We start from the raw sequence: 15,774 nt of genomic DNA, 5'->3' as shown, positions 1-15,774 counted from the left end.
TTCTTTACAGATGTACTGGACCTCCTGGGCTTTTCTAGCAGCTTCTGTTTTTGTTCCATGTTATTCCAATCATTTGCTTTATCTCCGGCACCACCTTATTTTTAATTTTTTGTAATTACCTCTCTCTGCCTCATTTAATTGGATTATAGGTCATCCCTTCAGTTGTTATTTAGCTATTGACTTTACTCACACCATCTAACACCCTTGGTCTCCTGCAGAGACTTATTATTTGACACTCCACTCACACCATTTATATGATCTTTTGATCTCTCTGCCCTTGATCTCTTTGGCCATAAATTCTGTGGTCTGATGAAGGGGCTACGCTCTGAAAACTTGTGATTTCTGCTGTTGTGTTATTTCTGACTGTAATATGGACACTTGTCAAGTCATCCTGTGAATGATGTTTTTTTGAATAAACAATTTGATATAATTTGAAAATGGCAGAGCAAAATTGCACAGTGCCCCATTCAGGCTGTGTCAGCAAGGTGAGATCTCATGGAATACAGGCAGAGATACAGAACTGACTCAAAGGTAGAAAACAGAGGATGTGGTGGAGAGTTGCATTTTAAATTGGAGGCCTGTGACCTGTGGTGTGCCATAAGGATCGGTGCTGGGTCCACTGCTTTTTGTCATTTATATAAATGATTTAATGTGAACATAGGAGGTATAGTTAGTCAGTTTGCAGATGACATCAAAATCGGTGGTGTGGTAGACAGCGAAGAAAGTTAACTCAGTGTATAACAGGATCTTGATCAGATGGGCCAATGGGTCGAGGAGTACCAGATGGAGTTTAATTTAGATAAATGTGAGATGCTACATTTTGGAAAGGCAAATCAGAGCAGAACTTATCCACTTAATGGTAAGATCCTGGGGAGCGTAGGTTCATAGTTCCTTGAAAGTGGAGTCACAGGTACATAGGATAGTGAATATGTTTGGTATGCTTTCCTTTATTGGTCAGAGCATTGAGTAAAGGAGTTGGGAGGTCATGTTGCAACTGTACAGGGCATTGGTTAGGCTGCTTTTGGAATGTTATGTGCAATTCTGGGTCTCCCTCCTAGTGGAAGGGTGTTGTGAAAATTGAAAGTGTTCAGAAAAAAATTACAAAGATGAAGCTGAATAGGCTGGGGTTGTTTTCCCAGGAGCATTGGAGGCTGCAGGGGTGACCTGAGAGGTTTATAAAATCATGAAAGGCATGGATAGGGAAATAGACAAGATATTTTCTCTTGTGTAGGGGAAGAGGGGAAAAATTTAAAAGGGACCTAAGGGGTAACTTTTTCACTCAGCAAGTGGTGAGTGTATAGAATGAGCTGCCAGAGGAAGTGGTGGAGGGTGGTACAATATTTAAAAGGCATCTGGCTGGTATTTAAATAGGAAGGGTTTCGAGGGTTATGGGCCAAGTGCTGGCAAATCGGACTAAATTCGGTTCAGATATCTAATTGGCATGGATGAGTTGGACCGAAGGGTCTGTTTCCGTGCTGTGCATCTCTGTGGCTCTAAAATGTCTAAAAGTAAATAATGAAATCATGGAGAGAATGTAGGGAAGAATCGCAAACCTGATCTCGAGCCTCAAAGGAAAAGAATATCAAAAATGTTTGGGAAAAATAGGAGAATGTTATTTAATGAGCTGCAGAGGCAGGAGCACTCGAACAGGACAGCGATTATCAAAATAACTGGGTGCGAGGAAAGCTGTGGTGATTGGGTGAGGTCAGAACGTGCTTTGAAATGATTGGGTGCAGCAGAAAGGGGCGGGACCAAGCGAAGCAGTTTGAAGAAAACGGCCAAACGGAAAGAGCTCGAGCCCCCGGTGATCTGAGCAGCAACATGGCAAAACAAGTCTTAGCAAGCGAGCGAAAGAAACAGATCACTATTCGTGGTTTAGGCGGATTGGTCGGTTTAGAAAATGTTCCGGGGTTAAAGTTAGGATTTAATCGGCACCTGCACTTCACTCTGGTGAAAGACCGTAATGTGGCTACCATGAGGGATTATTATTTGGCGCTAGCACACATTGTGCGTGATCATCTGGTGGGCCGCTGGATACGAACCCAGCAGTACTATTACGATAAGGACCCCAAGGTAGATTGGGGACATACGTTACGGCACATGCATCCCGAAGTTAAACAAACAACCTTCAAAAGCTTTGTAAAGAGGAGCTTCCCCAAAACTGAGGGTTCGTCGTTGTTTTGCCCAGGGCAGAGGGTCAGTACATAAATGGGAAAGCTCTCACGACTAATCTCACGAGCAAGAGCCCAACATGATACTCAGTGCATATCCTTTTTCTCTTCCATTCTTTTAATAAGATTTAATCATTTTAATGGGATCCCAAGGTAAAAACCAATGTCAGTGACCACTGTTTTGACCAGGTCCTGTTATAAATAGTAGGGATTATTCTTTATTATTATCAGAAGGGGCTTCAAGGTAAAAATGGATAGGGATCCTCCTTATATTATGAGCGTAATCTTGGGGAGAAATGTAAAGGGCTGCCAGTAACTATTAGTACTGTATGGAAGTTTAAAATATAGCAATGGGTGACAATAGTGGTGATGAGCCTTACTGCAAACAGTTCCACATCACCAAAAAGAGAAACCAGGTAAATGGGGATTTGCCCTTGATTGAGTTCTACAACTTGAAAACAATATCCAGTGTGGCTGATGAAATTATGTTAAATTTTCTGGGTGGTTTGCTGTAGTAATCAACTTATACCTCTGCAGTAAGTATGCAGTATGTGGGAGCTATAACAAGTGACCAGTTGAAACATGGTGTCAGGAATGATACCGCTGAAAATATGGGCTTTTTCAGAGCTGAAGAAGTGGGAAAAAGACATTAAGGAATGTGTAACTGAAAATATGCAGACAGTCAGAATAGGAAGAGAGCCAGCTACTAAAAAACAACAAATAATAGGTTTAAAAGCAAATTGCAACTTTTATTTATTGAATGAGGCAAAATGACTTCAATTTTAACTCCGTACTGCTGTGGAAGTGAAAGGAGATAAAAGAATTGGGAATAGAAAGCAATAAATTGTAGGCTAGTTAGCTTAACATCTAAGATAGGGAAGATGTTGGGTATTATTAAAGAAGTTATAATTGGGTGCTAAGGTAATGAGGCAGAGTCAATATGATTTTCTGTAAAGGAAATCATGTTTGACCAATCTTATCACAGTTGTTGAGGTAACATATGCTGTGGATAAAGGGAAATTGTGGATGTACTGTATTGAGATTTTCTGAATGCATATGATAAAGATTACTTTGGAAAAATATATTTGTGGTGTGGAAGTTAGCATTTAACATGAATAGAAGTTTGGTTGACTAACAGGAAATAGTGTAAGGGTAAATGGATCTTTTTCAGGGTGACAAGATGGAACAAGTATGGTGCAACAGGGATTAGAGCCTGAAATGTTTATAATTTTTGTAAAATACTTAGATGAAGAGATAGAAGGTGTGGTTGCCAAATGTGCTGATGAGACTAAGATAGACAGGAAAATAAGCTGTGCAAAAGACATGAGCTTACAAAAATGTATTGATTAGTTAAGTGAGTGGGCAAAGATAGGGCAAATGGAGTACAATGTGTGAAAAATGTGAAGTTGTCCATTTTGGTAGAAAGAATAAAATGGAAGCACTATTGACATGGTTTGAGATTGCAGAATTTTGGGATGGAGAGGGATCTGGCTATTCTCATGCATAAATCACAAAAGGTTAGTATGTACGTACAGCAAGTAAGTAAGAAGGCTAATAATAGAATATTATTGTGAGATGAATTGTATACAGAAGTAGGGAGGTTATGCTTCAGTTGTACTGGGCAATGGTGTGAACAATGGAAAATAAGGACAGGTGAATGTCTTCAGCCCTTTGTCCCTGTTCCACTATTTTGTATAATCATGACTGATTTTCCAACTTAGTACCTTCTTCCCACTTTTGCTCCATATTCTTCCTTTAACCCTAGAAACTATATTCAGATATGAGAACACCACACCATAGAAAGCAATGTAAATGTTAACGAACAATGTAAATGTTTTAGAGACAATTCAAATAAGGTTTAGCAGACTAATACCTGGAAAGGTATTGTTTTATAAGAAAAGGATGGGCAGGCTTGTAGCCAGAGGAGTTCAGAGAGTTAAGAGGTACCTTAATCAAAACATTTAAAATCCTGAATTGTCTTGAAATGATAAATGTGGAGAGGATGTTTCCACTTCTGGAGAATCTGGAACTCTGGAACAATTATTTCCTTTTAATAAACAGCGCTGATAGCGAATACTTGAGCAACGGCAGCTGCCAGCACCAAATCCCCAGAGCTGCAAGTCCTGGAGCAGCGATAGGGCTGTGCACCCGGGGGAACGGCGCATGGGCAGCAAGTCCCAGGCAGAGACCGGCACAGGGGAGGCAGCCCTGGCACTTACCTTGAGCAGCTGAGTGCAGACTTGGAGCAGAGCACGGATGGCTCTTGGACTGTGGTCTGGCGCTGGCGGTCAGACAACTTGTGGAAGTCCTAGGCTGAATTGCTACAATGTAATGTTTATTTGAAATTTCCAATTTTATTGTAACGTCAACCTTTTAATGATGTCCTATTTTTAACTTACTTTTTGACTCTGTAAACTAATACAATTCCTTTTATTCCTCTGCTGTATCCAAGAATTGTACCTATATACTTGTACCTAAGGTATCGCTATCAGAAGGCAGACATTGTAAAAGCTTTTCACTGTACTCCTACAATGGAGTGCATGTGACAATAAAGAATATTTAGATTTAGAAATCCCATTTAACACAAATTAGTCAAAAAAAAATTAAGGGCTGAGTCTTTAGAACAGTCTGTGAAAAAGTGGTGGATGCCGTCCTTGAATATTTTTAAGGCAGAAGTTGATAGATTCTCATTAAGCATGGAATTGTAAAGTTATCGGGGGTGGTGGGAATGTGGTTTTGAAGTTACAGTCAGAACATCTTGATTTACTGAAAGGCAGAGTACGCGTGAGGGCCTGAATGATCTTTTGCTTCTGATTTATATGTTCGTATCTGTCATTACTGAATCCCTCACAGTCAACAATTTGTGGGTTACGACTGACCAAAAACTTAACTACACCAACCATTTATTTGCATTGTGGCTGCAAGAGCAAATCATGGGCTAAGAATTTTGCATAAAGTAACTCCCTGATTCTGCACAGCCTTTCCACCATCTACAAACCACAAACCAGGGGACTGTAATGGAATAGTTTTGTGCCTGGATGAGTGCAGCTGTAACAACACTAAAGACATTCAGCACTATTCAGGATAAAACAACCCATTGGATTGGCATGCAGTTGACTATCATAAACATTCACTTCCTCCACATGTACTTGTAGCAATGTGTTCCATCTACAAGATACACTGCAACTTATCACTAAGTGACCTTTCGACAAGTCTGTCCACACCAGTGACTTCTAGCACCGAGAAGAGAAGAGCAGAAAATGCATGTGATCACCGCATCTTCAAGTTGCACACTATGCTGACTTGTACATTTATTGTAATACTTTCAGTCTTTGACTCAAAATCCTGGAACACTCTTCCTGACAACAACTTTGTTGTGCCCATATGACACGAATATTAAAAAAAAACAAGAAGAAAGCTGTATACTGCTGAAAGATACCAATGGACTGGTAAAGTAGGCAGCAAAGTGGCAAATGGGATTTAATCCAGAAAAGTATGATAATGTATTTTTGAATGGCAAACAAAGTGAGGGAAAAACTAAAGGTGGTAGCATTCTGTGCAGTGTAGTGGGACTTTGCAAGTATACATACAAGGACAGGTAGATAAATAGTCAAGAAGTTATATGGATATTTTCTTTTATTGGCTGAGGCCTAGCTTAAAGAACAGGGAAGTTACATTAGAATTATATAATACACTGGTAAACTACAGCTGGAGTATTGCATATTCTACAATATAGGCAGAATGTGACCACATAGTGAATACTTAACAGGCCTATGAAGATTTGCCTAGAATTAAGAATTTTCATCATGAAGAAATATTGGATAGGCAGGATTTTCTTTGAAACAGCAGAGGCTGAGAAGAAGTTTAATTGAGATGCATATATTTTTGAGCAGCTTGACTAGAATGGATCGAAAGAAACTTATTTCTGTTTGCAGAGTAGTCATTAAGCAGGAGCTTCTTTTAAAGTAATTGGTGGAAGTATTTAAAGAGAGTTGCGTTATTTTCATCCAAAAAGTTCTGGGGTCAGAATTCATTGCACGAAAGGTTGACAGAAGCTGACACAGAAAACATTTTTTAAAATATTTTAATGTATATTTGAGATGTCCTTACCTACAAGGAGATGGGGTTAGACTAGATAGCTGCTTTTAGCCTAGCATTAGTAAGGCCTTTGGCAAGATTCCGCATGGTCGACTGGTCAGTAAAGTTAGATCACATGGGATTCAGGGACAGCTTGCCAATTGGTTAGAACATAGAACAATACAGCACAGAACAGGCCCTTCGGCCCACGATGTTGTGCCGAACATTTGTCCTAGCTTAAGCACCCATCCATGTACCTATCCAATTGCCGCTTAAAGGTCACCAAAGATTCTGACTCTGCCACTCCCACAGGCAGCGCATTCCATGCCCCCACCACCCTCTGGGTAAAGCACCCACCCCTGACATCTCCCCTATACCTTCCACCCTTCACCTTAAATTTATGTCCCCTTGTAACACTCTGTTGTACCCGGGGAAAAAGTTTCTGACTGTCTATCTATTCCTCTGATCATCTTATAAACCTCTATCAAGTCACCCCTCATCCTTCGCCGTTCCAATGAGAAAAGGCCTAGCACTCTCAACCTATCCTCGTACGACCTATTCTCCATTCCAGGCAACATCCTGGTAAATCTTCTCTGCACCCTCTCCAAAGCTTCCACCTCTTTCCTAAAGTGAGGCGACCAGAACTGCACACAGTACTCCAAATGTGGTTACAAAATTGAGTTGATGGTAGGAAATCACACAACACCAGGTTATAGTCCCAACAGATTTAATTGGAAGCACTAACTTTCGGAGCGCTGCTCCTTCATCAAGTGGTTGTAGAGCCACCTGATGAAGGAGCACCACTCCAAAAGCTAGTGCTTCCAATTAAACCTGTTGGACTATAACCTGGTGTTCTGTGATTTTTAACTTTGTACACCCCAGTCCAACACCGTCATCTCCAAATCTTGATGCTAGGAGACAGAGAGTGGTAGTGGGAGGTTTTATTTTGGATTGGAGGCCTGTTTGTCATTTATATAAATGATTTGAATGAGCATATAGGAGGTATGATTAGTTAGTTTGCAGATGACATCAACATTGATGAATTTGGTGACAGTGAAGAAAGTTATTTAAGGTTATAAAGAGATTTTGATCATTTGGGTCAGTGGGCTGAGGAGTGGCAGATAGCATTTAATTTGGATAAATGTGAGTGATTGTATATGAGAATACAAACAAAGATAGCACTTGTACAATTGAGGTAGGGCAATTAAAGTAGCACTTATACAATTAAAGTAGTTTTGCAGAATAGAGGGACCTAGGGTTCAGTTATGTAATTCTTTGAAGTTTGTGTCACAGGTAGACAGGATGGGTTAAGAAGGCGTTTCGCACGTTTGCATTCATTGCTCAGATATTTGTGTATCGGAGTTAGGATGTCATGTGGTTGTACAGGACATTGGTGAGGCCATTTTTCGAGTACTGTGTACTGTTTTGGTTGCCCTGCTATAGGAAGGATATTATTAAATTGGAGAGGGTGCAGAAAATATTTACCAGGATGTTATCTGGAGGTATGGAGTTATAAAGACAGGCTGCATTGGTGGGAACTTTTATCACTGGATTGTAGGAGATTGAAAGATGGCCTAATAAAGGTTTGAATTTTGAGGGCCATAGGTAAGTGAATAGCCAAGGTCTTTTTCTTAGGTGGGGTAGACTAATGCTGCTGTCAGGAAGGGAGTTCCAAGGTGTTGACCCTGCGACACAGGACTGGCAATATGTTTCCAAGTCACCATGATGAGTAGCTTGAAGGGGAATTTGGAAGTGGCTGATTCTCCTATGCATGTGTTGCCAACGGAAGTAGTTGTGGGTTTGAAAGGTACTATCTAAAGAACTTTGATGAACTTCTGCAGTGCATCTTGTAGTTGGTACACACTGCTGCTACTGAACAGAAGCGAGTGGATGGAGATGTATGTGGTGCCAATCAGTTGGGCTGTTTTGTCCTGGATGGCGAGCTCAGTTGGCTGGATGGCTGATATGCGATGCAGAATGATGACAACAACTTGGGTTCAATTCCTGTACTGACTGAGGTCACCACGAAGGACTCTCGTAACTTCTCCCTCTCCTGAGGCGTGGAAACCCTCTGGTTAAACCACCATAAGTCATCTCTGTCAAAAGAGAGAACAGCCCAATGATTTGGTAGGGCGATGGCAACTTTACCAAGTTTTGCTGAGGCTACTGAATGGCACACTTGGTAAAATGCTGCCTTGATGTTCAAGGGCAGCCAATCTCATCTCAGCTCTGGAATTGAAATCTTTTGTTGATATTTCAACCAAGATTGTAATGAGAAGCTGAATGGTCTTGGAAAAGCCAAAATGGCATGAGTGAACAGGTTATTGCTGAGTAGGTGCTGCTGGATAGCACTGCTAATGATACCTTCCATCACTTTATTGATGAGCATGTGTAAACTGGTGGGATGGTAACTGACTGGGTTGGTTTGTTGCCTCCCTGGTAGATGTCTCTGAGTGGGCACAGAATATGCTGAAGAGAGAGGGTGAGCAGCCAAAGGTTGTGGTCCATATTGATACTAACACCATTAGCAAAGAGAAAAATACAGTCCCGCAAAGGTACAAAAATAGAAATTGTTGGAAAGGCTCAGCATGTCTGGCACCATCTGTGAGAGAAATCAGGGTTAATGTTTCAGGTCCAGTAACTCTTCCTCAGAACTGCAAAGGGAGTTAGATAGGAAGTTGTAATCTTGATGTTACTTCCTGTGCCAAGCCAAGTTGTTCCAGTATAGCTACAACACTAGCATCTATCCAATGATGCGGAAAATTGTCCAGGTATATCCTATACATAAATATCAGGACAAACCAACCTGTCTTGCTGATGGCCACTGAAATGCCTATCTGTATCCTTGACTGCTGTTTGCCTACACTTTGACCCTCTCTGTTGCACATCAGTGACCGTTGTGATGCCACTGGTTGCTGCTGCTGTTTTCCCTTGACAGGCCAACCCCACCTCCCCATCCAAAACAGTATACCTGTTTGAGAAAAGAATGGCCTCAGGGTATTCCTGCATTGCTTGCCTATGCTTAACTAGTCTTCCTGGTGGTCATCTTACTATTGTCTTTCTGTGTAGTCCTTATTGGTGGTGTAACCAGCTCGCTAAATGTGCTATCCATAACATTCTCAGCCTCATGCATGTTTCATAGTGTGTCCCTCGGCAGCTCCAGGTGCTCCATATGGCAAATTAGGAGCTGCAGCTAAACACACTTCCTGCATATTTTGTCACCATGAACACTGGAAGCAATCTCTGTAAAGAAAAGACAAATGTATATTTGTTTCTCAACTTTACCTTGTCAATTTTTGATTCCTTTTTCATTTGTAGTGGTAGAAGTAACCTCCACTGACTCTACCATTATCATTATTCTTCCCCTCCCCTCCCCCCCCCCACACACACACACTACCTATGAGGAATCAATCTCTTTCTGCCATTTTTAATTTCTCTGTATTTTGATTTGATTATTTTAATTTGTTTTTCTCTGTTATCCCAGTTCAGATTAATGGGACTTTAAAGAACTGACTTGACAAACTCTGCCAGTCCAGTACAATCCCCAGTGAATAAAAAAATTATGTGAAATGTGTTAGCAAAATTAAAGTCTATGGAATTGAACGGGTATTTTGTACATGAAATTGGCCAAAAGACAGAAAAAGAGAATAGCTGTACCTCAGACTAGTGGAAATGTCTCCCAGTGTTTGATATTAGAACTATTGACCCTTTGATATATATTATTCATCTGTACTTGGAGAGAATACTTTCTAAATTTGCAGATGACACTAAACTTGGAAACACAGGTATTGAGAAAAATAGAAGGCGACTAGGTGACATAGGTTGGTGAAGGCGCATGGAAGGTCAAATACATTGCAGAGAAAGTTATGAAATAGTGCTTTATGGAAGACAAAATAAGGACAACCAATATGAAATAAATGGGATTTCACATGCACACATCTTTGAAGATGACAAGACAAGTGACAAGGCTGTTAAAAGGGTTTATAAAATCCTGGGTATTATAAAGAGTACAGAAGCAATGAAGCTACGGTCAATCTTTGTATAATATTCAATTATGCATACCATGCTTGAGGAAAGATGTCAAGGCCTCAGAGCTAATTTACCAGCTTGGAAGGGTGATGGGCTTCAGTTATGTCAAGAGAATTGGGATTGTTCTTCTCAGAGCAGAGAACTTTATGCAGGAAACATAGGTATACAAGAGTAGGCCATTCAACCTCTTGAGCCTTTTTTGCCAATCAATAGATTGTGGCCGATTGTTGCCTAACTCCATATCCCTGACTTTGGCTCAAATCCCTTAATACTTTTGCTGAACAAAAATTTATCTATCTCAGATTTAAAATTAACAAATGATCTAGTATCATTTGCCATTTGTGGAAGAGAGTTCTAAACCTCTACCATCCTTTATGTGTAGGAGTGCCTCCTAACATGTCTGTAGAATGGCCTGACCCTAATTTTTAGACTATAATCTAATTGAAATGTTCAAAGCTAGATGGAAGAGAACATAGCTATAATGAGCAGATGGTGATGGGGAGGGGGGACTTTTTTCAGCAATGGAATACTGGTGGAAGCAGATTCAGTAGTAGCATCCAGTATCATTGGATGCATACTTGGAATGGAAAAAAGAAATGACAGGCCTGCAGGGAGAGAGCAGCGTTGGCTGTCTAATTAGATAGCCCATTCAAAGAATCTGTACAGCACAATGGATAAATGGTCTTCAATCCTGTATGACTCGATGAAATGTATTGCAAATATAATGCAAAGTTTATGACTTTTCAATTGCTATTTAGTAATTTGTAGTTACCTATGCAGAATAACAAATGCTGATTTATTTTCCGTAGCGGATTTATTATCTATCTCTGGAGTTCTACATAGGCCGCACCCTGCAAAATACGATGATTAATCTAGGTATAGAAAGTTCTTGTGATGAAGCAATGTACCAGGTTAGTCAGACTAATTTTTACTTATTTTGTATAGTTTTGAGAACTAGCAATTGTCACAGTTATTACAAGACAACAGATCTTCTCTTTTGGAACAGTAAACTGAAAGGGAAGTTGGACTGCTGTAACTGAAATACCAGGAGAGTTTTACAACTTGAAAATGAAGTACTCCGTATATTTTTGATCCATGCAATACAATGTTGCTGTTTGGAAGCAATGAGAAGCAGAATTTGAGATGAAACAGCACCAAGAGGTTTTCAAGTTCTGCCTGATAATAGCCCTCTAATTGATTGAGCTAAAGAGTATTAAAAAGTTGTAAGGCATGGATAGGGTAAATAGACAAGATCTTTTCCATAAGACCATAAGACATAGGAGTGGAAGTAAGGCCATTCGGCCCATCGAGTCCACTCCGCCATTCAATCATGGCTGATGCGCATTTCAGCTCCACTTACCAGCGTTCTCCCCGTAGCCCTTAATTCCTCTAGACAACAAGAATCTATCAATCTCGGCCTTGAAGACATTTAGCGTCCCGGCTTCCACTGCACTCCGTGGCAATGAATTCCACAGGCCCACCACTCTCTGGCTTAAGAAATGTCTCAGCATTTCTGTTCTGAAATGACCCCCTCTAATTCTAAGGCTGTGTCCACGGGTCCTAGTCTCCTCGTCTAATGGAAACAATTTCCTAGCATCCACCTTTTCCAAGCCATGTATTATTTTGTACGTCTCTATTAAGTCTCCCCTTAATCTTCTAAACTCCAACGAATACAATCCCAGTATCCTCAGCCGTTCCTCATATGTTAGACCTGTCATTCCAGGGATCATCCGTGTGAATCTCCGCTGGACACGTTCCAGTGCCAGTATGTACTTCCTGAGGTGTGAGGACCAAAACTGGACACAGTACTCCAAATGGGGCCTAACCAGAGCTTTATAAAGTCTTAGTAGTACATCTCTGCTTTTATATTCCAACCCTCTTGAGATAAGAGACAACATTGCATTCGCTTTCTTAATCACGGACTCAACCTGCATGTTTACCTTTAGAGAATCCTCGACTAGCACTCCCAGATCCCTTTGTGCTTTGGCTTTATTAATTTTCTCACCATTTAGAAAGTAGTCTATGCTTTTATTCTTTTTGCCAAAGTGCAAGACCTCGCACTTGCTCACGTTAAATTCCATCAGCCATTTCCTGGACCACTCTCCCAACCTGTCTAGATCCTTCTGTAGCCTCCCCACTTCCTCAGTACTACCTGCCTGTCCACCTAACTTCGTATCATCGGCAAACTTCGCTAGAATGCCCCCGGTTCCCTCATCCAAATCATTAATATATAATGCGAACAGCTGTGGCCCCAGCACCGAACCCTGCGGGACACCGCTCGTCACCGGCTGCCATTCTGAAAAAGAACCTTTTATCCCAACTCTCTGCCTTCTGTTAGACAGCCAATCCTCAATCCATCCCAGCAGCTCACCTCGAACACCATGGGCCCTCACCTTGCTCAGCAGCCTCCCGTGTGGCACCTTATCAAAGGCCTTTTGAAAGTCTAGATAGACCACATCCACTGGGTTTCCCTGGTCTAACCTACTTGTTACCTCTTCAAAAAATTCCAACAGCTTTGTCAGGCATGACCTCCCTTTACTAAATCCATGTTGACTTGTTCTAATCAGACTCTGCTCTTCCAAGAATTTAGAAACTTCATCCTTAATGATGGATTCTAGAATTTTACCAACAACCGAGGTTAAGCTGATTGGCCTATAATTTTCCATCTTTTGCCTTGATATTTTCTTGAACAAGGGGGTTACAACAGCCATCTTCCAATCATCCGGGACCTTTCCTGACTCCAGTGACTCTTGAAAGATCTCAACCAATGCCTCTGTTATTTCCTCAGCCACCTCTCTCAGAACTCTAGGGTGTATCCCATCGGGGCCAGGAGATTTATCAATTTTAAGACTTTTTAACTTTTCTAGCACTATCTCTTTCGTAATGGCAACCATACTCAACTCAGCCCCGTGATACCCTTTAATTTTTGGGATATTACTCATGTCTTCCACTGTGAAAACTGACGCAAAGTACTTGTTAAGTTCTCCTGCTATTTCCTTATCTCCCATCACTAGGCTTCCTGCATCAGTTTGAAGTGGCCCAATGTCTACTTTTGCCTGTCGTTTGTTTCTTATGTACTGAAAGAAACTTTTACTATTATTTCTAATATTACTGGCTAGCCTACCTTCATATTTGATCCTCTCATTTCTTATTACACTCTTTGTTATCCTCTGTTTACTTTTGTATCCTTCCCAATCTTCTGATTTCCCACTGTTCTTAGCCACTTTATAGGATCTCTCTTTTTCTTTAATACATTTCCTGACTTCCTTTGTCAGCCAAGGTTGTCTAATCCCTCCCCGGTTAATCTTTCTTTTCTTGAGAATGAACCTCTGTACAGTGTCCTCAATTATACCTACAAACTCCTGCCATTTTTGCTCTACTGTCTTCCCGGTTAGCCTCTGCTTCCAGTCTATTTTAGTCAGTTCCTCTCTCATGCCCTCATAATTACCTTTATTCAACTGTAACACCATTACATCCAATTTTGCCTTCTCCCTTTCAAACTCCAGACTGAACTCTACCATATTATGGTCGCTACTTACTTTAAGATCTTTTATAGAGTCTGGTTCATTGCAAAGCACTAGGTCCAGAATAGCCTGCTCTCTTGTGGGCTCCATGACAAGCTGTTCCAAAAAGCCATCCTGTAAGCATTCCATGAATTCCCTTTCTTTAGATCCACTAGCAACATTATTTACCCAGTCCACCTGCATATTGAAGTCTCCCATGATCAATGTAACCTTGCCTTTCTGACATGCCTTCTCTATTTCCCGGTACATGTTGTGTCCCTGGTCCTGACCACTGTTAGGAGGTCTATACACAACTCCAATTATGTTTTTTTTGCCTTTGTGGTTCCTCAATTCCACCCACACAGACTCCACATCATCCGACGCTATGTCATTCAATACCATAGATTTAATTATGTTCTTAACTAACAAGGCAACCCCACCCCCTTTGCCCACCTCTCTGTCTTTTCGATAAGTTGAAAAACCATGGAGGTTTAACTGCCAGTCCTGACCCCCCTGTAACCAAGTCTCTGTGATGCCTACTACATCATAATCATTCACTATTATCTGTGCCATTAGTTCATCGGCTTTGTTATGAATGCTACGAGCATTCAGGTAAAGTGCCTTAATGCTAACTTCCTTATCATTAGAGATGTTGGAAGTCATATGTCCTAAGTTATCCTTGCTTTTTACTGTATTCTCAGTCTGCCTCAATTTTAAATCCGCCTGGAAACATGCTATCCTGCTGCTTGTCTTGCCATTTACCTCCATACTCCCTGTCGCTTTCACTTTCCCTTCCCCCCAACTCAGAAGTTTAAAGTCCTACTGACCACCCTATTTATCCTCTTCGCTAGAACATTGGTACCTGATCGGTTCAGGTGGAGACCGTCCCAACGGTACAGATCCCCCCTGTTCCAAAACTGATGCCAATGCCCCATGAAGTGGAATCCCTCTTTCCCACACCAATCCCTTAGCCACGTGTTTACTTGCCTAATTTTCTTGTCCCTATGCCAATTGGCACGTGGCTCGGGCAGTAATCCGGAGATTATGACCCTTGAGGACCTGTGCTTCAATTTCCTGCCTAGTGCTTCGTAATGCCCAAACAGGTCCTCCACCCTAGTCTTGCCTATGTTGTTGGTACCAACGTGGACCGCAACAACTGGATCCTCCCCCTCCCGCTCCAATATCCTTTCAAGCCGGTCGGAGATGTCTCGCACCCTGGCACCGGGCAGACAACACACCATGCGAGACTCCCGATCCGGCTTGCAAAGGATACTATCTGTCCCCCTAATTATAGAATCCCCTATAACCACTACTTGTCTATTAGCTCCCCCCTCTTGAATGGCCTTCTGCACCATGGTGCCTTGGTCAGTTGGCTCATCCTGTCCAGAGCCCTTTTCCTCATCCGAACAGGGAGCAAGAATCTCGTACCTGTTGGACAAGGTCAAGGGCTGAGGCTCCTCCACTCCTGAACTCCGGTTCCCCCTACCTGCCTCACTTACAGTCACACTCTTTTGTGCCTGATCACTAGCTGAATGTGAATTACTTAATCTCCCAGGTGTGACTGCCTCCTGAAACAAAGCATCCAGGTAACTCTCCCCCTCCCGGATGTGCCGCAGTGTTTGAAGCTCAGATTCCAGATCATCAACTCTGATCTGGAGTTCTTCCAGCAACCAACACTTGCTGCAGATGTGGTCACTGCCGTTCACAATGGGATCAACCAGCTCCCACATCATACAGCAACAGCACATCACCTGCCCAGCCATCTCTGCTTAGTTAGTTAATTACTTACTTTGTACAAGTATGAGTTAGAATACCTTCTGATACCTCTCTGCTATAGTTTTTTTACCCTAAATAAGGACTTGATGTATACACACACAAAAAAAACTAAGTAAATTTTTAACTAGTCCTTGGTAAAGAAATAAAAATCCTTACCTTAAAAGAAAAAGCAGAGTAGTTAAGAAGGTTAGAGGAGGAGGGTGGGTGGGAGATACTAC

General features: G+C 41.5%; 1 protein-coding gene across 1 annotated transcript in view; it reads left to right on the top strand.

The window, feature by feature from the left end:
• The first annotated feature begins 1,821 nt into the window (after positions 1–1,821).
• The window catches only part of pygl (phosphorylase, glycogen, liver), a 125,812-nt gene continuing 111,859 nt past the window's right edge, over positions 1,822–15,774 (top strand). Inside the window, exons 1-2 of the mRNA XM_087990212.1 lie at positions 1,822–2,073; positions 11,087–11,188. Coding sequence (XP_087846338.1) covers positions 1,822–2,073; positions 11,087–11,188 — 354 coding nt within the window. The remainder of the gene's footprint in view (positions 2,074–11,086; positions 11,189–15,774) is intronic.

The sequence above is a fragment of the Chiloscyllium plagiosum genome, unplaced genomic scaffold, assembly GCF_037043375.1.
Source record: "Chiloscyllium plagiosum isolate Xiang-an unplaced genomic scaffold, Cpla_swu_hap1 HiC_scaffold_8, whole genome shotgun sequence".
Lineage (NCBI taxonomy): Eukaryota > Metazoa > Chordata > Chondrichthyes > Orectolobiformes > Hemiscylliidae > Chiloscyllium > Chiloscyllium plagiosum.
The sequence above is the reverse complement of the archived record's forward strand: the minus strand, read 5'-3'. Positions and strand labels throughout refer to the sequence as shown.